The sequence below is a fragment of the Pteronotus mesoamericanus genome, unplaced genomic scaffold (genome assembly GCF_021234165.1).
Source record: "Pteronotus mesoamericanus isolate MK-2021 breed Mesoamerican mustached bat unplaced genomic scaffold, CSHL_Meso_final scaffold_408, whole genome shotgun sequence".
Classification (NCBI taxonomy): domain Eukaryota; kingdom Metazoa; phylum Chordata; class Mammalia; order Chiroptera; family Mormoopidae; genus Pteronotus; species Pteronotus mesoamericanus.
Genome location: NW_026555315.1, coordinates 3,888,888 through 3,910,807, shown reverse-complemented (window position 1 = coordinate 3,910,807; position 21,920 = coordinate 3,888,888). Strand labels below are relative to the sequence as shown.

The 21,920-nt window shown below is 64.4% G+C and overlaps 2 protein-coding genes across 3 annotated transcripts; one reads left to right on the top strand and one right to left on the bottom strand.

The window, feature by feature from the left end:
• Positions 1 to 512: 512 nt before the first annotated feature.
• Positions 513 to 4,115, top strand: CDK3 (cyclin dependent kinase 3). Of its 2 annotated transcripts, XM_054593325.1 has the most exons (8): positions 513 to 628; positions 1,146 to 1,223; positions 1,305 to 1,425; positions 1,524 to 1,694; positions 1,786 to 1,887; positions 2,039 to 2,054; positions 2,165 to 2,355; positions 3,472 to 4,115. In XM_054593325.1, the coding sequence occupies exons 1-8, from the start codon at positions 513 to 515 to the stop codon at positions 3,595 to 3,597; spliced, it is 921 nt and encodes a 306-aa protein (XP_054449300.1). In that variant the 3' UTR covers positions 3,598 to 4,115. The 2 variants fall into 2 exon arrangements, with proteins under 2 accessions (XP_054449300.1, XP_054449299.1); XM_054593324.1 differs by lacking the exon at positions 2,039 to 2,054 and having other exon boundaries at positions 2,152 to 2,355.
• A 724-nt stretch (positions 4,116 to 4,839) lies between these two features.
• EVPL (envoplakin) lies at positions 4,840 to 21,033 on the bottom strand. Its single transcript, XM_054593386.1, has 22 exons — positions 20,933 to 21,033; positions 18,039 to 18,138; positions 17,535 to 17,689; positions 17,307 to 17,433; positions 16,436 to 16,561; positions 16,204 to 16,242; positions 15,921 to 16,082; positions 15,718 to 15,825; positions 15,465 to 15,560; positions 14,408 to 14,533; positions 13,830 to 13,976; positions 13,409 to 13,563; positions 13,139 to 13,236; positions 12,666 to 12,838; positions 11,003 to 11,181; positions 10,755 to 10,893; positions 10,442 to 10,635; positions 10,164 to 10,314; positions 9,375 to 9,458; positions 9,155 to 9,265; positions 8,974 to 9,066; positions 4,840 to 8,280 (listed from the first exon to the last, which is right to left on the bottom strand). The coding sequence occupies exons 1-22, from the start codon at positions 21,016 to 21,018 to the stop codon at positions 4,840 to 4,842; spliced, it is 6,090 nt and encodes a 2,029-aa protein (XP_054449361.1). The 5' UTR covers positions 21,019 to 21,033.
• Positions 21,034 to 21,920: the final 887 nt, after the last annotated feature.

The window sequence follows — 21,920 nt, the reverse complement described above, 5'->3', positions numbered from 1 at the left end:
CGGCAGCGCGGGCTTTCTGGTGAATTCTCGGCTTCGGGCCTGAGGGGAGAGGGCCGGGGGCGCCGAGTCCAGGTTGGGGGCCCTGGGACGCAGGGGGCGCGACGGCGCGGACGCTCTGCTCTGAAGGCGGGCCGAGCGTCCCCAGACTGGCCGGGCCCAGGCCCTCGCCCTGGGGCGGGCCCCTGGCTCCGGAAACCCTTGCTGCCCCCTGACTGGCCTGACCTGACCCTACGCCCTCGGGGCAGCTCCGGGCCGGCTGGGCAGAGGCGGGCCGAGCCCGAGAAGTTAGGGCTCTCCAGCGCCCCATAGCCGGGGCCTTGCTGGCGGAGACAGTCCTGCTCCAGACGGGGTCCCAGAGATGGGGGCGGGGCCGAGGCAGGCGCCGGGGAGCTGGGCGCCCTGCGAGCGCGGGCAGGAGGGGCGCGGGCGGGGCCCGGGGCTGCGGCGGGCGGGGGCCTGGGCGTGGAGGCGAACGCCGGGGCGCCGTCTGTTTCCCGGGCAGCTCCGCAGACATGGACGTGTTCCAGAAGGTAGAAAAGATCGGAGAGGGCACCTACGGGGTGGTGTACAAGGCCAAGAACAAGGAGACGGGGCAGCTGGTGGCCCTCAAGAAGATCCGGCTGGATCTGTAAGTGCTGGGCCGGCCCCGAGACACCCCAGCCCGAGGCGACCCCCGGGCCCAGCTACCCCGTCCACCCCTCAGCTCAGGGTTTTAGGTTCGGCTCCTTTACCGAACACTGCCCAGGTACACCGGGGTGGCCGCAGGGGTGCGGCCCTCGCTGGTCCTCGCCGCGCCCAGGCTTTGCCTTGGGCCCCTGGTGGGGATGAGTGTGTTCTGAGGAGCCCAGCGCCTGCTCGCTGCCCCCCGCCCCGTCCCCCACCTCCAGGGCAGAAGCATCCTTCATCTTCTATTTCTTTTTAAAGATTCTTACTCTTTTTCTTTCAGTTTTTATTTATTTTTAGAGAGAGGGCAAGGGAGGGAGAGAAACAAACGTGGTTGCCTCTCGCGCGGCCCACAACCCGCACTGACTGGGACCGGAAGGAGCGACCTTCTGGTTCTGAGGCCAGTGCTCAATCCACTGAGCCACGCCAGCCAGGGCTGAAGCAGCTGTTGTGACTCCCTGCTGTCCTCTCCTTTCCTGCAGAGAGACCGAGGGGGTCCCAAGCACCGCCATCAGGGAGATCTCCCTGCTCAAGGAGCTTAAGCACCCAAACATCGTCAGGTGGGGTGGGGAAGGAGGTGGGGAGGCCAGGCCTGTCCCAGGCGCCCTGGGGGCCGCATCCTGACTGGCGTCCCTGGCCAGGCTGCTGGACGTGGTGCACAACGAGAAGAAGCTGTACTTGGTGTTTGAGTTCCTCAGCCAGGACCTGAAGAAGTTCATGGACTCCACCCCCGTCTCCGAGCTCCCCCTGCACTTGGTCAAGGTACGAGGGGCCGCTCGGGGAGGTCCTGCTGCCGCCGTGCTCAGCCGGCCCCTCCTCCACCTCCGCTGAGCCGCCTCCTCTCACGCTCACTGTTCCAGAGCTACCTCTTCCAGCTGCTGCAGGGGGTCAATTTCTGCCACTCACATCGCGTCATCCACCGAGACCTGAAGCCCCAGAATCTGCTCATCAATGAGTTGGGTGCTATCAAGCTGGCTGACTTTGGACTGGCCCGAGCCTTCGGGGTGCCCTTACGCACCTACACCCACGAGGTGCCATGGGACAGGGGGGAGAAGGGCAACTGAGGGGAAGTCACCTGTGCCCTCAGCTACCCTGAGCCATGCTGTTTTCCCATCCCCACAGGTGGTGACACTCTGGTATCGCGCCCCCGAGATCCTCTTGGGCAGCAAATTCTATTCGACGGCTGTAGACATCTGGAGCATTGGCTGCATCTTTGCAGAGATGGTAGAGAGAGGGACAGACACGGCCACAGGGAGGCCACAGGCAGGGTCCTCCTGAGCGGGGGTGGGGCTCTGATTCCCCCATGAGAGGGGGATTACGGGGCTGGCTAAAGGACTGAGGATTGGCCTTAGTCCCAAAAGGCCAGGATTCTTAGCGTAGCCCTGGGAGAGGTCTTGAAGGCGCCTCCCTGGTCTCGCCTCTTCGCTGGTGTTGGATTCCCAGTGACGAGGGAGGGGACCCCATACCTCCTCCTCTTGCCCACTCCAGATGACCTGCAAAGCTCTGTTTCCTGGTGACTCGGAGATTGACCAGCTCTTTCGCATCTTTCGGACCCTGGGGACACCCAGTGAAGCCATGTGGCCAGGAGTCACCCAGCTGCCTGACTATAAGGGCAGCTTCCCCAAGTGGACCAGGAAGGGGCTGGAGGATGTTGTGCCCAACCTGGAGCCAGAGGGCAAGGACCTGCTCATGGTAGGTTCAGGCAGGTGGCTGGCGAGGGCAAGAAAGGCCTCCTAGGTCCAGCTGCTGCTCCTGCCAGGAGTGTCCCTGTTGTTCACCAGTGTTTTATGTAACCCTGGCTCCTTCTGAGTCCATGCTGGTGTCTTTTCTGACCCTTGTACACAATTGGCTCGTTCCAGTCCCTGCGCATATTGATTCTTCCACCTGGAGACCTTTCCCACAATTAAGTCCAACGTTTACCCTCCCTTTTAAAACGTCTCTGTCCTAGTTAGCTCGGTGCTGTGATTCTTGCCCCTTTGTCCTAAGTTGCTGTGTGTTTTCGGTAATTTTCCCTGCGGTTACTCCTACCCTGTCTAAAGTGTAAGCTTCTCCAGGCAGGGACCCCAGCTGCTCCTGAGTCAGTGTTCCCCGCAGCACCTTCTGCAGTGGTCATTCTCACACAAGGCCGGTCGCAGCCGCCAGGGCCGCCACAGTCCTCGCCCACCCCTCCTGTTGCTCCATCTCGATCCCTTGGGCTGGCCCAGAGCCGAGTGCCCGCTAGGACTTGGAGGCACGCTTCTCCCTTGAACTTGGTGTTGATTAGAGGACGGCCGGGCAATGCTTTACCTTCCGGCTCCATGTGCTGCTTTCCAGAACTGTGTGCATTCACCAGCCCAACCAGCAGGAGAGCGTAGATGCCAACCAAGGCTTTCCGCACTCTGTCCTGGTGGCTCGGAGGCAAGGGGCCCTCCCCCGGCCTGGCTGGCAATGGGGACTGGAGTTTCTGCCCTACCCGCAAGCCCGTGCCCCCTGGCAGGTTTGGCCCACGCTCAGAAGTCTGTCTCAGCTAGTGGCTGGCCAGCCAGACAGACGACCTCGGTGAGGGAGGGACTGACGCAGCCTCTGTGGCCTGTAGGAGGCCAGGGGTGACTCAGCAGGGCTGGACCGGAGCCAAGTCTTTCCCTTGCTCCCAGGAGTGTCAGAGCTGGCTCCCGAGCTGGGAGGTGGTGGCTTTGTGCAGTCCTGAGCCTGAAGGCACACTCTGGGGCTTGGGGCCCCCCGGGCGGGGTTTACCTGGGAGGGTAATTCCTCTCCCGCCCCGGGCCGCCCCCAGGCCCCATCTCTTTCCCCTTCCTCCTTCCTTCATAGCAACTCCTGCAGTACGACCCCAGCCAGCGGATCTCAGCCAAGGGCGCCCTTGCCCATCCGTACTTCCTGTCCACCAAGACCTCTCCAGCCCCCCACCAGTGTGTGCTGGAACATTTTTGCCGCTGAGAATGTGTCAGGCCATCGCCTTTAAGTCTCCCTCCAGCTGCTGCCCCAGCTGCCTCCTCATCAGCTTCCACGAAAGAGAACGTGTCTGGGGAGAGAGCAGAGCTCTAAGGAATTTGGCATCTGCCGTCAGAGAGCTGAGTTTGGGTTAGTCCTGCTGACAAGTTAGCGAGTTCCTGTGTTGTTCGTTGGGTTCGATGGTGCCATCTCAGGATCGGGGAACAGAAGCTCCGGGCATGAGGGGTATGTGAGAGGCTGGGTCTCCTGGCACTGGGGCAGCAGGCCAAGGAGAGCGGAATGCCTGCCCAGCAGAGCCCGACTCTGCGGGAAAGGGTGCCCCCGCTGGCCTTTTTGGGTTTAAAATGTTTTGGAAAAGAGTTCAGTTAGAGTCCTAAGTGAAAGGAGGGAAAGGGGACCTTGTCCTGCTCCCAGAAGAAGTCGGGGTGCGTGTAGCTGTTCTAAATAGTTGTCACCTAGGATATGCTTATATTTGTTTGCCTCTGGCTTTAAGAACAGGAAATAAAAGCGATGCACTGAGTTTTCCTGGGTCGTTCTGTCGGGGGCATGCCAGGGACTCGCCCGTCCACGATCTCCTTCTCTGACCTGCCAGCTTATCCCTCCCAGAGTCACGGGGGCCTCACCCTCTGAGAGCCCCTGGCTCCTAGGAGGCCCCGTGGGCATGTTCACCCCCACCAGGGAAGCGGTGTGCCTCATGCTTGTGCCCCAGACAAATCGACTCTACATCAGCAGTCCCCAACCTTTCTGACACCAGGGACCGGTTTCACAGAGGACGGTTTTTCCACGGACCAGACAGTGGGGGAGGGCCGGAGGGCGGGGACAGGAGGCGAGTTCAGGTGGTAATGTGCACGAAGCTTCTTCACTCGCTTGCTCGCTCCCTCCCTCTGCTCAGCTCCTGCTTGTGCAGCTGGGTTCCAGCAGGCCAAGGACCAGCACTGGTCTGTGGCCCAGGGGTTGGGGACCCCTGCTCTACATCCCCAAATGTGAACAAGATGCTGGGAGAATGCGTTTATTGGAAGTACTGGGTTGGGGAGGAACAGGTCTGCTCGTCTCTGGGTCTGGGGATAGACTGGGCACCAAAGTTAGGGGAGGGACCTGACACCGTGAACGCTGAGGAGTAGAACAGGGACAGACAGAAGACCTGCACCCCGGATTAGGCTGCTCTGGGGTGAGGGGTGCATGCATCCTACCCTCCCCCTCACATAGACTCCTGAGACAGAGCCCCCCTCAGCGCAGCACTCGTGGCATGGTGGGGGAGGCCGAGCGGAAGCAGCGGTACCCCTCCAGCGCGGCCGGGAGGAGCAGCAGGCCACTCAGGGGGTCTTTCCGGCAGCGCCCCATGGCCTCCTTGTAGCTCAGCTGCTCCTTGGAGATGGGGTCTGTCAGATCCTTCTCGTAGCTGGACTCATCCTGCAGGAGCTGGGCCAGCTCTTCACTGATCATCCCAGACTGCACGGCCTGCGGGATTGGGATGCGGCCTGTCCTCTTGGGGTCGATGAGGCCTCCGGTCAGGTGCTGCACCAGCAGGTGTGGGAACACGCTCTCCCGGGGCATCCAGCCCTTCTGGACGGCCTCGCCCACCGACAGCCTCCTCTTGGTGATGGGATCCTCGATGCCGGTGAAGGCCTTCTGGGCGTTGAGCAGCCTCTGCGTGGAGGTATTCTCGATCAGCCCCCTCTCGATGGCCTTGTGCACGGAGTAGCGCTCCCGGCTGAGGAGGTCCACGATGCCGCCCGTGGCCGCCTGTGCCTCCAGCAGCTTCTGCCCGCTGATGGGGTCCAGCATGTTCTTGGCCATGGCCGTCTTGATGGTGCACTTGTTGTCTGTGGTTGTGTCATAGACCCCAGCGATGGGGAAGCTGTCGTCGCCGAGCCCGAGAGAGAAGCCAGAAGAGAAGAAACAGAGGCTCTGGGCAGCTGGGGAGGCGACCGGGGACTTGGAGATGATAGAGCCGATAGAGAGTGAGGAGCAGGGCTTGGTCTCCCCGGCCACAAGCAGGGCGAACTCAGAGATGGGCAGGTGGCCGTCCTTGTAGAGATGGTACTCCTCCTTGGAGATGCGCCGGCAGCGCAGGGCGGCCTCGATGGAGTACTGCTTCCCGCTCTTGAGGTCCAGGAGCACCGACTCTTCCCCACAGGGGCCTGAGGTGGTGACCTCCTCCCAGTCACACTCAAGCTCCTGCAGCTGGAGGTACTGGTCTCGATTGATGATGCCCCTCTTGTAGGCCTCATACGGGGACATGTCCTTCCCTGTCTCGGGTTCCAAGATGGAGATCTTGGTGGAAAGGTTGGTCTCTCGCGTCTGCGTCTCCTGGTTGAGCTCCTCCCGGCTCACTTTGGTGTGCAGATCCCGGAGGGTCTTCTCCTTCTCGTAGATGTGGTCCTTCTCCTGGAGGATGGCCGCCTTGAGCTGCGAGAGCTCCTGGCCCTGCTGGGAGGCCTTGTGCTGCTCGCTCTCCGTCTTCTGGCTGAGCAGCTTCGACGACTCCTGCAGCTGCAGCACCTTCTGCTGCTTCTGCCTCTCCAGCTCGCGCAGCTCCTGCTGCAGCTGCCTGCACTCCTGGCTCGCCTGGTTCCGGGCCTTCTGGAGCTCGGCCTCCTCCCGGGCCCAGGTCCTGCTCAGCGCTTCGGCCTTGTCGATCCGCTCCCGGAGGCGCTGCACCTCCTCCTCGCGGCCTTTCCGGCTGGCGCGCTCCCTACTGAGCATGTCCCACACCCGGGACCGCTCGCCCTCCAGCACCCGGTCCTTCTCCACCCTGATCACTTCCTTGTAGATGGTCTTCTCTTGTGACTTGGTTTTCTGGAGGATGTCGATCTGGACCTGCAGGTTCTTGCACTCCCGATGCAGCTCTGCCACCTGGGCCTTCTCCTGGTCCAGGTCCTGCCGCAGGACTTCCGTGGACTTCTCCAGCTCTGGGTCCTTCTCTGTCTTGACCACCTCCTCCATGATGATCTTCTCCTGCACCGCAGGGGGCCGCTTCTCGAGCTCCTGGATTCGCAAGGTCAGCCGCCGCAGCTCCTTCTCCACGGCCAGCTTCTTGGCACGGTCCTCCTGGAAGCTGAGCAGGCCCTCCTTCTCCTCCACGCTGGCCAGCAGCTGCTGCACCTCGCGCTCCAGCTGCCGCCGCTGGCCTACCTCCTCATCCAGGCTCCGGCTCAGGCGTCTGTGTTCCTCATGGAGCTTCGGGTCCTTCTGGGTGACCACCACCTCCTGCACCACCACTTTCTCCTCGGGCCGCCTCCTCTCCAGCAGCAGATACTTGTTCTGCAGCTCATAGACCACGTCCTCGGTGGCCCGCCGCTTCTGGGTCGCCTCCCGCACCTCCTGGCGGAGCCGCTCGGCCTCCTTCTCCAGCACCGGGTCCTTCTCGTGGCGCACCACCTCCTTGCTCACCGTCTTGGTCTCCACCTTGGACCGCTCCCGCTTCCACTCGTCGCGCTCGCCCTGCAGCCGGATGCGCTGCTCCTGGGCCCGCCCGCTGGTGTTGACCAGCTCGTTGAGCTGAGCCTTCAGGCGGTCGATTTCCCGCAGCACCTCTGGGCTCTTCTCATGCTTGACCACCTCCTGCGTCACCTCCTTGTACTCCACCGTGGGTTTCTGGGCACGTAAAACCGCCAGGTCGGGCAGCAGCTGCTCCACCTCCTTCTCCACACTGCTCCTCTTGCTGGCTGTCTCCTGCAGCTCGGCCCGGAGCCGCGTGATCTCCCGCTCCGTCTCTGGATCCACCTGGAAGGTCTCGTGGACACGCTCCTGCAGCTCCACTTTGGGCTTCTGCTTCTCTACTGTGCTGTACTTGTCCTGCAGCTCCTTCAGCTCCTTGGCCAGCATCGCGTTCTTACTCCTCTCCTCTTCCAGGAGGCTCCGGAGCCTGGACGCCTCCTTGAGGAGGCCTGGGTCCTGCTCCACCCTCTTTGCCTCCTTCACGATCACCTTGGGCTGCACGGCACTGATTTCCCGCTCCAGGTCTCCGATGCGGGCCTGCAGCCTGGCCACGGCCTCGTCCGCCCTCTTCCTCTGCGCAGTGTCCTCCTCAATCTGCAGCCTCAGGTCCCGGGCCGCCTTGACCATTTCCAGGTCCTTCTCCACCTTGACCACTTCCTTCACCACGACCTTCTCCTTCACGTTCACCTCCTTCTGCTCAAGGGCCAGCAGCTCCTTCTTCAGCTCCTCCAGCCGGGCTGCGACGACGGCGTTCTCCCCGCGGAGGTGCTGGAGCTCGCTGCCGAGCTGGGCCGCCTGGCTGTCCAGACTGGGGTCCCTCTCTATCTGGGTCACCTCCTTGGTCAGCAGATGAGGCTGCATGGCCTTCCTCTTGCTCTCCAGCTGCACGGCCTTCTGGGCCGCCGCCTCCAGCTCTGCCTGCAGGCCGGCCCGCTTTTTGCCCTCGCCTTCTACCTGGGACCTCACCTTGGTCAGGCTGCTCTCCAGCTGGGGGTCCCGGTAAAACTCCACCACTTCCTTCTCCTCCAGCCTCTCCAAGGGCCGCTGGGTCCTCAGCTGCAGCAGCTGGTCCCTCTGCTCCTCCAGCTCACGCTGCACCTGGGCCACCCGTTTCCTCTCCTCCTCCAGCTGGGACTTCAGAGCCCCTGACTCCCTTCCTGCTTGGGCGGGGCTCCCAGACCCCTGCCGTGCATCATGGGTGCCCCGGGTATCCTCACTGAGCTCCTTCTGCGGGGTGAGAGGAAGAAGGGGAGAGCACCAGCGAGGCGAGGAAGAAAGTAAGCCCCATTCCTCCTCCCACTCGAGATCAGAGACCCCTCCCTGCCTCCTGAGACATGCCTCCCGGCACGTTCTGGGAGGTGGAGCTGAAGGCCTGAGACGCTTGGATGCAGGATTTTGAGAGGACCCATTAATCCCATGACATTAGGATGCAAGGCAGGGCCCAGGCCAAGTTTGCACAGGAACAGACAGACAGAGCAGGGTTGCCTTCCAACCTTCCCCCGACCCCCTTCCATTCGGGCTTCCCAGCACGGGCCCACCCCGCTCCAGGGGATGCCAAAGTACTCCTCTGGGCAGGAGAAGCTGGCGAGTCCCTCGGCCAGTCACCAAGAGCCATGGAGAGCCTCTGGCTCCCCGTCTCCCAGGGAGGACGACTCTTGGGTCCTAAGGCTGAAGACTCTGTGGGGATCTTGTCCTGTCCTCACCAGGAAACTGCCCGGTGGCTAAGCTGTGAGCCCCCCAAGTGGCACCTCCAGGATCTTACTCTGAGATGGAGACCGGCCTCTGAGAGCCACTGGGGAGAGAACTGGGGGAGGCAGAACCCCGGGACCACAGGGGGCGGGGTGGGGTGGGGGAAAGGAGGACAGCCAGGTCCACCACGGCCAGCGGCCTCGCTCGGGAATGGAGTGGGCACCCCCATACCTTCTCCAGCACCTTTCTGGCGAACTCCAGCTGGTGCAGCTGCTGCTGGTGCACAGCAACAGCCTCGGTGTAGGCTTCCGTCAGCTGCTTCTCCTGGAGAGGCCAAAAGGAGGGCGCGGGGCGCCATGGTCAGCTCCCGCCTCAGGCAGCAGAGCCAGGGCCCCGCTGGGTCCAGTCTCACCTGGGCCTGGATGCTCTCCTGCAGGGGGGCCACACGGGGCCTCTTGGGGGCCGAGCCTGCCTGGGTGGGCTCCAGGGAGCAGCGATAGGTGTCTGCCTGCAGCTCGTAGTCCTGAGCAGAGAGGAGGGGTCAGCAGGCTGGTGGTGGGGACTGGCGGGGGGGGGGGGGGTGGCGGACAGGGACGGGGTAAAGAGGGACTAGCCAAAGTGAGACCGCTCACCTGGAGGGCGTCCTGCAGGTCCCGAGAGACGCGGGACACCGTGGCCTTGTCCCGCTCCCGGCCCTGGATCTCCCGCAGCAGCCTCTGCCCGGGGACAGGTGAGGGCGAGAGTGAGGGTTCGGCCACCACGGGCGCCCTCAGGGCCCCAGGCAGGGCAGGAAGGTGCCTGCGGGCAGCTGCCCCTCCCCCTCCCCAGCCACCATGGCCTCGGCTGGGGACATTTCCCCCTCTACCTGGCCACCCTGTCTGTCCAGCAGGCCTCAGCGGAGACGTTGGCTCCTTCCAGACCACTTGCCCAGACCCCCTACCTGTCCCCAGTGGGCTCCCACGGCCCTCTGGCTCCTCCGCCGAGCACTTATCAGCATCATCATGGCCCATGACATGCTGGTGTCCCACCAGCCTGAGCTGCCTGAGGGCCGAGCTGTCCCCCAGCCCCTGGTTCATGGCCAGTGGGTGTAGGGGCCTGGCCAGTAGGAGGGAGTGGGTACAGGAGGAGTTGGAGCTGCCAGGGCCCTCGAGCCCGCTGCCCACATCAGACCAGACAGCAAAGGGCGGGCAAGCTGCTTGTGGGAGCAAAGCGGAGCCATGTGGGTGTCGGGGGTGGTGATGACCCAGGCCTCTGTGGGCTGAGCTGTAAGGTCTTTTAGGACACTGGCTACTAGGGGGCCACAGGCGCCCAGGCAGCTCTGCCTGTGGGCGGGGCTTCCAGGGAGGTGGATATGGCTTGAGTCCTGGCCCTGGGCAGGGGCCTGACCTGTCCCCAGGTCGCTTGCACCCCGGGCCCCTCACCTTTTGTGCCTGCAGCTTGTAGGCGATCTGGCTGGGCCCGTCACTGGGCCGCAGCTGGTTGTGGGGCAGGTGCTCCAGCCAGGAGCTCAGGTTGTCGCTGCAGTTCTTAAACTGCTGGTGGGTGAGGCCAGTGTCCTGCAGCATCTTCTCCCTGCACGAGGTGAGGCCCAGAGCAGAGGTGAGGACTGTCCAAGACCACACAAAGAGGTGGAGTCACCTGTCCAAGGTCACACAGCTTGCCAGCAGCGGCCCCGAGCCCCGACGGCCCAGCCACTCACCGCAGGTCCAGCTGGTCCCCCACGGCGTGGTAGCGGTCAGTGAGGGCCCGCACCCGGCGCTGCTGGCTGGGCAGGTCCTGGCAGAACTCGTGGAAGTTGTTCTGCAGTGCGCTGCACGCGTGCTCGGCCGCCTTCAGCTCGCGGTGCAGCCCCAGCACACAGGCCTGCTGCTCCAGCAGCTCCCTTCGCTGGCGCTGGGGGGACAGCAGGACGGACCGTCGTGGTTATGTGAAACGCCTGTCTAGCCCCACCTGCCCCTGAAACCTTGTCCAGGCTACAACCCGCTCCCGCCAGGAGGCTGCCTGGCCCTCACCTGCAGCTCGCTGATCCTCTCCTGCAGGGCGCCCGGGCCAGCGGGGATGGGGGCCTCCTGGGCCAGCACGGACTCGAAGCCTTGGATGACCCGGTCCGCCTCCTGGATCTGCCGCTCCAGACCCAGGGCGGCCTTGGCTCTGCCGCAGGGGAGGCCAGGGCGGCCGAGGGTCAGCCACCCGCTTGGCCACACCCCTGCTGCCCTGCCCAACGCACCCCTTCCCGGTCCCCGGTCCCCAGAGCACTCACTTCTCCCCATAGAGGTTGCAGAGAACCTGCACGTCACTGTACTTGTTCTTGACGTTGTTGAGGGCCACGGGCAGGTGCAGGGCAGCCAGGCCCACCGGCCGTGCTGACAGGAACACCTCACACTCCTCCTGGGCTGCCTCCTTCTCTGCTCCCAGGCTTTGCAGCTGCTGGGCAGTGCCCTGAAGTGGGGCAGGGGCACAGATCTGTGTTCTGGGCAGGTGGGTTTCACCCAGGCCTCCTGCCAGCCGACCTAACTCCGCCCGCGAGCCTGAGAGTGTGGTGGGCACGTGCTTGGGCCCAGGCTGGAGGTCTGGGAACAGGCCTGGCCCTGCTGCTCCCCGTGTGGATGGCCTTCGGCGGGTGGGCCTCTCTGACCCTCAGTCTCCTCATCTACGAGTGATTGATGGGAGGGTGAGGTGCCACTGTGTGTGTCAGCTCAGCAGCGCCAGGCAGAGCTGCACACTGTGATCTTCACGTCTCTGTCCTGTGCGCAAGCCCTCAGTCCCTTGCCTCATTGCTGGAGGTCAGGGAGCAAAGCCCTTACTCTGTCCGCTGGGGGTTATTTTGTTGGCTTTTTATCAGTTTCTCATTCATATATTCCATAAGTCATAGCTGCCAACACTGTGTCATACCCTGCCCCTTCCAGTCTTCGCCTGGACCCTCAACGTCCCTAATGTGGCAGAGACTGTGACTTCAAAACCCAGGGACCTATCTGGGGACTGCCGGGGCAGTGTGGCCAGTGGGCCCAGTGTGGCCAGTGTAACGCAGGCCTGAGGGCCTGGACCCCAGCAGACCCAGAGCGTCCCTGGGGTCAGCAGAGGCGTTTGCTGAGACAGCATCAGCGCAACGCCTCCTCGGCCCCACTTCCTCTCCGGCCCCCCAGGCAGCACCCATGGGATGCCGTGACAAACACCCTGCATGCGCACCTCCGCCCAGAGCAGTGTCCCGGACCCAGCCTGCAGCGCCCCGGGTCATCCCCTCCCACCCTGGGGCCCTCCTGCCCAGCCGCCCCTGACCCGGCTGAAATGCCACCTCCCGATATGGACGGCTTGTTGTGCGGCGAAAGCCAGAATCTGCACCGCAATGTGAACAACATGACTCCAGTTTCAAAAAACCAACCCAAACAATGTGTTTGAGGAGACCCCGGACCGCAAGGCTATAACCCAAACCGCTACCCCTCACCCCCAGGGGTGAGGGAGGGACCCTTCCCCGCCAGCACCTCAGGGTGCTTTGCACACTCTGTGCCCTCTCCACCCGACCCCTAGCCTCCCAGGACAAATCACCCTGAAGATGCTCCTGGCTTCCCCGCTGCCTTCGCCCCCTCCAGCTCCCTAGTGCGGGGCGCAGGGCTGTTACTTCGGGCCCTGCCCCTCTAGAACTTTCCTGGGCCTTCTCTTGATCCTCTAGACAACTGAGGAACTGGGCATTATTGTAGCTGTTTTCAGGGATAAGGAAACCAAGGCCTGAAGAAGTGGAGTGAACCACCCAAGGTCACAGAGCTGTCGGCAGAGGAGCCGGGCAGGAGCCTGTCTGTGTGAGCCCTGGGCTGAGCTCTCCTTCCCTCAACCCCAGGTCCCTGCGCCTGCCCCCCGCACTCGCCCTGGCCTAGGTCGCGCACCCCCGGGCGGGGCCGCCCCTCACGCAGCTGCCCCTGCCCACCCACCTTGTGGCTCTGGATGCGGCCCTCCAGGTCCTCCAGGGGTGCAGTGCGGCTCAGCGGGGCCCGGGCCCAGGCCAGCACCTGCTTCTCTATCTGTCCCAGGTCCCTGTCCAGCCGGGTCATCTGTGTCAGGAGCTCCTGGGCCTGCGGGTTGGCTGTGGCCGAGCCCGTCGGAGCTGCGGGCACAGGTGCCTGTGAGGGCCCGGGGCCGAGCCTGCGTGGGCCCGTCTGCCTCAGGGGCCCGTCCCCGAGTGCCCTGGGTATCCTGTGTGGGGCGGGGCGGGGCGGGGCGGGGCCTGCCTGAGGGGGGCACAGCCCCAGGGGCTTGCCAACCCAGGAGATGGAACCCCCACGGCAGATGTCCCTCGCCCTGGCCACCCGTGCCCGTCGCAGCCCCCCGGCAGTGGGCGAGAAGGAGGGCGTTCCCTCTGTCCCAGCAAGCCTGCCCCCCCGCCGCCCTGGCCAGCCCTGGGTACCCTGCTGGGCAGGCCGAAGGGGCTCCGCAACGCTGGCCTTCAGGCGGCTCTGGACCGTGGCCAGTTTCTGCTTCAGGGCCTGCAGCTCCGAGGCCAGCCTGGATGGGGCAGGGCAGCAGGGGATCAGGGAAGGGGGTCCCTCCTCCCGCTCCCTCCCCCCAGCCCACACAGACACCAGTCCCGACAGAGGCCAGGCAGCAGCCCAAACCCCGCAGGGCCAGCGTGGGCCCGCAGCCGCCCCCGCCCCCGAGCTTCCCCGGGCAGACCCACTTGGAGGCCCTGGTTACGGCTTCAGGGTCCGGAGCCGGGACGCAGAAGCAGGCGGCCGGGGCGCGCTTGGTCTCTCCGCCCAGGCCCTGCACGACCCAGGTGTGCGGGTCAGCATTGTCCACCAGCGTGTACCGCTCACCCCGCAGCAGCTGCACCTGGGGGGCAGGGGGAGAGGCTCGTGTAGGCCCGGGGCCAGGGCTGGAGACGGGACCGAGGCCAAGATGGGGTGGGGGCCGGGGCTGGGGACAGGTAGGGGGAGAAGAGGTGGGGAAGGGCAGGAATTGAGGTGGGAGGTGCAGGGGTAGGAGCCGGGGCAGGCCAGGGGCAGCCAGGGCTTGGAGAGGACTGCGGGGGGGCAGTGCGGGGGGCGGAATGGGTGGGAGCAGGGCGGGGCGGGGGGCAGAGGGGGTTGAGCTCGTACTTCTCCCGTGTCCCAGTCACAAAGGCTGTCCACGAGCAGAGGCTGCCTGGGCGGGTGCCTGCGCTGTGGCAAAGGGGCCACCTCCCGGCTCCGCCGCTGCAGGTCCCCGATGGTCTTCTCGGCCATGGCCAGCTGCTTCTCCTCTGCCTGTGGGGTCCCAGGCCGTGGGGGATCAGGCCGGGCTGGCCCCATGCCCGCCCCGCCAAGGAGAGCCAGGGGTCTGGCCTTCATGAGGATGGCTTCTAGGCCAGCCCAGTAAAAGTGACCCCTCCCTGGGGGCCCCGGATCCTGGGGTCGGCCGGTGGGGTGGGTGGGTGGGTGGGTGGGCACTGCCCGGGATCATCCAGGCCTCCAGAGTGGGAGCTGGGGGCCGCATTGCAGGTGAGGGAACTGAGGTCCAGGGCGGGGAGGGGCTTCCAGTAACAGACCAGCCTCCTCCTGCTAGAGCGGCCCCCTCCCCTTGCGCCCCCCAGGCCAGGGCTCAGGCAGGGCCAGGTGCTGGGAGGGGTGAGGCCCACACACGCGGGCAAGTCCGTTCCCAGCAGTGGGTGCGGGGGGGCCTGCTGGGGCCTTCTCACCTCCAGCTGTAGCAGCAGCTCTGTGGGGGCACCGGGGGTCCCCCCAGGGGCAAGGCCGCTCTGAGTGTCCAGCCTGGCGTTGAGCTTTGCCAGGTCCTGGCTGACGGAGTCGGCCTCTTCCTGGAACTGAGGTCGGTGGGTGGTCAAGCGCAGAGCCCAGGCACCCCACTGCCCGCCAACCCAGCAAACCGGCTAAACCCAAACTGCCACTTGTCCCCACGCTGCCGGCCTTCCTGCCCAGGCGGTGGGGCCCTTGAGCCGGAGCGCTCTGCACACGGGACACGCTTGGTTCACTGAGCTGAATTTCCCTCAGTGCTACAAATGCGCTGGCGGTGTCCTTCCGGCACGGACAAGGGGCAGCCGCCCGCTGCCCCCCTCCAGCCCCTGGGCCAGGCTGCGGCTCGGGCTGGGGCTCGGGCGGGGACCCGGGCTGGGACCCAGGATGCACAGTCCGGGTGTGTGCTCTAAACAAACACCCCACAGCCGGGTGATATTTCGGAACTCGTGTTTATGGGAGTGATGTGGTATCGTGGTTATATAGAAAAAGGAAAAGGAGGAAAAAACTCCTTGGCTTTTGTCTCTCTCAAAGTATGTGAAACATTTTGGGTGAAAATTACCAAAGGAAACAAGTCCCTGTTGGATAGTATATCAATGGTTCTCAGCACATTTTATTACTGTTTTTTCTAAGGAGGTATTTTAGACACCTTTTCCTTAGTTTCCCCACCATCGCCACGAAATTGCAATGCCGTCGGTAGGCTCCATGTTCCTTCATATATGGCTTAGGCATGAAGAGCATAGCACTTTTTTTCATTCGTGAGAACCAACTTTCACTCCCTCGGAAGCACTGTCTCCCCGCTGAGCATGTGGGTGTGGCACTATTTTCCCTCCCGTTTTCCCTCTGGGACCCAGTCAGAGATGCACCTCTGTCATGTTTAGGAGGTGCCTCGTCCACCACCATGCAAGTGTGTCCTGTGGTGTCCTCCAGGCACCTGTGGGGCCCCAGCGGCCGCGCCGCCCGCACCCCCCACCCCCGCCCAGCCTCAGCCCACAGGCTCACCCAGCGGTAATCCTCAACGTGCTGCAGGTGGCTCTCCTGGCAGATGCACAGGTTCAGGAAGTTCTGCCACTCCATCTTGAGGGCTTCCTGGTGGACCTGGGGACAGCCGCGTGGCACCCTCGAACCCTGGTCCGTGCACCCACCCGGCCAGCCCTGGCCTCCGTCCCCAGCCTGGGCCGTGCCTCCCTGTCCTCTCCCCAGCCTCCCCGGGAAGCCCTCGGTCAAGGCAGCAGGGACCCGGAGGCCTTGGCACCTGGATGGGCCCCACAGCCGGGTGGCCGAGCTCCACCATGCGTTCCCCGTCGTCCTCCAGCTGGTTCACACACTGCTCCTGGCTCAGCAGCTCCTGCTCCTTGAAGTGCTGGGGGTGGGGGAGAGTCGGGAAGCAGGCAGTGAGGACCAGGACGCCCATGTGCACCCCCCAGCCCCGCCCACCGCGCCCTCCCTGCCGCTGACCTCATACTCCCGCCGCACACCCACGGGGTCCGCCATGAGGTCGCTCCAGTCCTGCTGCAGGATGTGCTGCTGCTGCCGCGCCAGGGCGCCCAGCTGGCGCGTGCAGCCCTGCAGGTGCGTGTGCAGGCTGCCCAGGCTCTGCCCTCGCTGCGAGGCCGCCTTCTGCGCTCGGGGAGGGGGTGAGAGGCTCCGCGTCAGGCTGCACCCAGGAACACAGACCCTGCCAGGGCTCAGGCAGCCGCCCGCCTGCTCCCAGACCACGCCAGCCCTTCCTCCTGCTCACCAGCAGGTCCCGGTATTGGCTCCGGATGGTGTTCGCGTCCTGCCTCAACCAAGGGGGAGAAAAATCAATGCAGGCCCAGTGAGAGACCGTCCTGGGGACACTAGACCCCGTGCCCTGGGCCGACCGGGGCCCCCTTCTCAGCCCCTCGCCCCAGAGGCCAGCGGGCCTGGCTCAGGCTCTGATGGGAGAAGCGGGGCGGGGCCTGGGACACGTGTGCCGGAGGCTCACCCACCGGCCCCACGAGGCTCCGCAGCTGCTGCCCGTAGGAGTCGATCTCCTTCTGCAGGATGTTGTGCTCCGCGATCTGCTGCTCCAGCTCTGCCATGCCCGGCCCGTACTGACCCTCGCACACCTGCTTCTGTGGAAGGGCCGGCCACTCAGCTCCGCATGGGGGCCCCGGACAGAGCCCTTCCCCACCCTCCCCACATCCCCATCAGCAGGAGTGGAGCTGCTCATTTGGGCAGAGGGTGGACAAGCCAGGAGACTATCCTGGGTGAGTGGCAGCTCTCCCTTGGGGACGTGCCATTCTCCAGGGGCCCCCGCCGAGGCCTTCGCCATGGCTGCAGCCTCTGAAACCCACTGGTCCCCGGGTTTGGGTCTCAGCCTCTGAAAAACCTTCCGCACTGCCACCTCCTGCCCCAGGCTCAGCGCCTCCTGCCTGCACGCCTCCAGCCACGCTCCCGGAGCCCGGGCAGGCCCTGCCCTGCCCATGGCCTCCCCACTGTCCCTTTGTGGCACCCTTTGGTGTGGCATCAAAACACAGTTCCTCATTCAGGGCGAGAGTTCGGGGCGGTCGTGATCGGGCTCTGCCTGCCGGCCCCAAGAACCCCACGTCTGGTCACACCCCATGCATCCCCTGGCAGGCGCCTCAGTGTCCTCTCCTCACCACTTCCCCCCACGTAACCGAGCCTCTCCACCTCCCCGAGGCCTCGGAGCCTCCTCTTGCAGGAAGCCTTCCCTGACTGCACTGTCGCCTTGATCTCTCCCTCCCCAGGCCTCTAACCCCCTCCAGGGCCACGCATGTAGCGGGGCCCCTGAGGCCACTCTGTGTGGTTCTGGTCACCACGTCTGGGCGTAACCTCCGCTCCTCGCCGGCCCCAGACCTGTTTCTGCTCCAGCGCCCGCGCCCAGTCGACCCTGGGCCCCACGTGCGGAGGCAGCACCATCGTCTCGTACAGGGCACGGTACTCGGCACACTCCTGGGTCACCCGCTCATGCAGCTGCTTGATGCTGCCCAATGAGACGCCGGCAGGTCAGGGCCGAGCCGGGGCTGCCCTGGGGCCCCCGCCACCTCCGTCCTGGAGCGCCAGCCCCGCCACCGCCCCACTCACTCCTTCTCGATCTCTTCCGCCTGCGGGTGCTTGAGCCGCCGGGCCTTGTCCACATCCAGGAAGAGGTCCTTCAGCAAAACCTCAGCCTCCTTCAGGCTGCGCCCCACCTCCTGCCGGTGCTGCAGGGCCTGGCTCTGCTCGCTGTGCAGCCGGTCCTGCGGGCAGGGCGGCATCCCGCGGCCCGTCACTGCCCGAGCCCCCCAGGAGCCCCGGCTGCGCTGGCCGACGCCGCGGCCCCACTGGCAGGGGGACGGGCCCAGGGCATCTGCAGGGTGAGCTCCAGGGCACGGGCGAGGCCTGGGCGCCTCTCGAGTCGCTTTGGCCCCCCCAAATTAGAAGCTCAGCAGAGGAGTGCTGAGCCCTTTTTTTCCGTTGTGTTTGGGGAGTGGCCAGTGAAGAACAAAGGTCGTCTGTCCCATCTTCACCGCGACTAGTGGACACACCAAGGCATGACAATGGGCCTCTCATGCCCCCATGGCCTGCTCCCTGCCCCCGAGGCCTCACCTGCTGCAGCCTCTTCTGGGTCTCCAAGATGTCTCTCTCCACCTGGTCCGCATTGGCCTGCATGCGGGTGATGAGCAGGGCCAGCTCCTGGGTGGCAGCTCTGTGGGGTGGTGGGGACAGAGGGCAACACAGTTGGAAAAGGTCCCTCTGCTCCCTTTGGGCAGAGGTCCACCCACCCAGCTGGGGTCCCCTTCCCCCCGCCTGGCCTGGCCCACCCACAGCCAGGCTCACGCCCTGGAGGGAAGAGTCTAAGACCCGGGGGCTCTGGTCTCCCTGTAGAAGGCTGAGTTACTGTGTGTGTGTGTGTGTGTGTGTGTGTGTGTGTGTGTGGCGGGGGGAGCTGCACCAATCAGGGATCGGAAAGTGAGGGTCCCAGGTGTGCGTGGCACTGTGATGAAGGCTGACCTCACTGTCCTGGCAATAAGTTCCCGACTCCACCCAGCTCCCTGCCGGGAGGGCCAGCAGCCCAGGGAATGAATCACAGCTCAGCCCTAATACCTGAAACGGTGCGGCTGGGCCTTGGGGCGCGGCAGCGGAACTGGCTGGGGGCCGGGGAGCAGCAGCACGCCCCCCCGCCCCGCCCCACCCGCAACGTCCTCCCAGCCCAGCCCTGTCTCCTCCTGGCCCCCCAGCCCAGGCTTTGCCCGCGCCCAGGCTCCATCCAGAGGAGCCGCGCAGCGTTGGGGCACAGGGGTGCCAACAGATTTCCAGGGGGTCCCAAGCCCAAATGGGGACCCGACTTGCTCCAGGTCACACAACCAAGAGCAGACCGTGAGCCTGAGCCGGGTCCCCAGGGTTCTTTCCACGCGCCCAGCCAGCAGCCTCTACGGGGCCCCGGCTGTGTGCATGAGCTTGCTCTCTGGGGCCTAGAGGGTCAAGAAGACCTAATAAAAGGAAGAGCGGTCCCAGCCTCAGGAGCACAGCACCTTGTGAGGTGACAGTCTCAGGGAAGGGAAGCCTTCACAAGCAGAGCGTGGAACCAGGGATCAGAGCACAACCCCCTCCCCCGCCCCCCACCGCTGGGGCAGAGGGGCAGCGCAGCAAAGGCCCAGCCTGAAAGGCTCTGGCCAGACGGTGTGAGCCTGACCGTTCCCCGTCACTACTGCTGTGTGGCCTCGGGCAGGTTACTTAGCCTCTTTGTGCCCAAGTTTCCCCACTCATAAAGTGGGCTTTAATAATATCTGACCCAGGTCAGTGTGGCTCAGTTGCTTGGAGCATCATCCCATAAACTGAAAGGTCACCGGTTCAATTCCCGGTCAGGGCACATGCGTAGGTTGCTGGTTGAGTCCCGGTTGAGGCATGTAAGAGAGGCAATGAATTGATGTTTCTCACATCGATGTTTCTCTCCTTCTCTCCCTCCCTTCTCCTCTCTCTGAAATCAATGCGCATGTCCGTGGGTGAGGATAAAAAAATTATTTTAAAGTATCGTGTGCCTCACTGTGTTAAGAGAACTAATCCACCTGAAGCATCTGGTACAGAGCCCGTGCAGAGTCAGCACCCACTAAGTGTTAGTTTTCTTTTAAAATCTGTATTTATAGATTGATTTTTAGAGAAGAAGAGAGAGAAAGACACATCGGTTTTTTGCTCCACTATTGACGCATTCATTGATTGATTCCTGTACGTGCCCTGACCGGGACCAAACCCTCCACCTTGGTATATCAGCGACGATGCTCCAACCACCTGAGTTAGCCGGCCAGGGCTTGAGTAAGCGTTAGTTTTTATTCCAGTCGGAGGCGAGTGCTCTGAAGGCAGGGACCTGTCGGTTCTATTTGCAGGGGCATCCCCAGCGCTAGAGCACAATAAACGCGCATTGAACAAGTGGGTTGCACGTGAGGGGAATGAGGAGCGCTCTTTGGGGGCTGTGGCTGGAGGACAGGGCCATGCGGGCAGAGACACCCGGCCAGGACAGCACTGCCCAGGAGGCTGCTGGGGTGGGGAGGCGGCAGGCCCTGCGCCCAGGGGGGTCTGCTCCCGCCCGAGGGGCACTGTCCGCCCTCGGCGGGACAGGTCACTCCAATGACAGTCTTTAAGTGCCACCTTTCCTGTCCGCCCAGAGGCCCAGCCTCCGATTTGTCAGCCTTCGCCCTGATCTCTATCAGGATAATAGGCTTTCTGCCTCCATCCTCATTTCCACACCTGGGACCCCAGGTAAGCTGCCACCTGAGCCTGCAGAGGAGGCTGAGGGCCAGTGAGCAGGAGGAATGCCGGCCAAGCCCGTCCGCGCAGTGGGCAGCTCTGGGGAGCCCGCCGGGCTCTGCAGAGAGCTGGGGGAGCCAAGGAGGCTCCGTGGCCTGGGGCCCGTGGGCCTGCCCCTTTCCCCACAGCACCCCTCCACACACCCACACAGGAGAGGAGTCACCCCGATTCCGACAGAGCTCTCAAAGCCAAACAAAAAGCATCAAAAAGAAAAAGAACAAAAAAACAAACCCCAAAACAAGCCCTCAAGGCCTGCGCTATGAGCCTGTGGAGACAGCTGCACCCCTCTCCCCAGTTCCGGGCTCCTGTGGCCTCAGGCCTTCCACCCACCCTGTGCCCAGGCCCCAAGGGTCACCCTGGCCCCAGCAGAGCCTCGAACAGGAGCTGGGCACTGCAGCCTCCCACCCCCTGGCAGGAAGGCAGCTGCTCGGGCCCCTGTCCAGCAGGACTCCTACAGAACAGCCTCGACTCCAGGCCCCCAGCTCCTCCTAACTAACCCCGCTGCCGGGATGCAAGGAGCCCCAGGCCAGCCCTGGCCTCTTGCCAGGGCTGGAGCTCGGCCTGGGACAGGGGGGAGAGTCCACCCTCGGATACCGAGTGCCCGTGCTGGGCTGGCCCCGGGCTCCAGCTGTGCCTCCAGACAGCGGGAGCACCGGGGTCGGGCACCACCCGCTGGCCCCATCCCCGGCCCCACTCACCGGCTGGGCTTGCTGGGGGAGCCCTTGACCGGGGAGCCCTTGGGGGACCCCTTCCCCTGGGAGCCTTTGCTCAGCCCCTTGAACATGGTGGTGAAGGCAGGTGCTGGCTCGGGCTGGGCTTGGCGGGCAGCAGCGTGTGTCCTGGCTGGCGGCTCAGCTGGGCTCTGGTGAGGCGGGGCGGCTGGGAACCGGGAGGAAAGGCAGTTTCTGGGAGGCCCCTCTCTGCAGGTGAGGCCTGGCGGCTGCGCATGCACCCACACTCGCCCACGCTCACACCCGCTCCTGCACAACCAGTTTGGGAGGAAAGGGCAGAGCCAGAGGGCGGGGCGCCCCGCCCTGCCTGACTCCCGGAGAAGGTTTGGGCTGGTCACACCCACAGGCTCAGAGGGAACCAGCAGCGATCACACCCAGCTGGGGAGGCAGCTGGGCGCGGGGGCGCCGGGGGCGGGGGGGCGCCGGGGTCCAGACAGGCAGGCAGAGGCAAGCACAAGCACCCACGTGCAGGCTCGGGGACAGAGGCCTGGCCTCAGAGCCAGCGATCGGTTAAGAAGCCCCTCCAGCCAGCACAGCTGTAGGGCTTGCCCCGCCCCACGCCTCTTGCCCCTCCTCTGGCGGGGGGAGGACCTAGGCTCCCCACTCCCACCCAGGTCTCTGCTCCGTGTTCTCTGAGGCGATGGGGAATCCAGGGGCATTCACCCCACACGACTGGCACTCGGTGCATTTTAAAAAGGGGCCCACCCAGCTGGCTCCTCGGAGCTGAACCCAGCAGTGCCGCCGCTCCGCCCCCTGGCTGGCTCCGTGGCGGTGTCCCACCTGTTCGTCACTCCACGGCCAGACATAGCAGGACACGCGTGACTGGGGTCCTCAGAAGAGTCGCAGACCAACTCCAGAGGGGCAAGGACTCCTCTGGACCCTCCCCCAGGCGCCCCCAGTGTTAAGTCTTCTGACTAACAGGTGCTGGTGCAGGAGCCCCTGGGAACCCACTGTC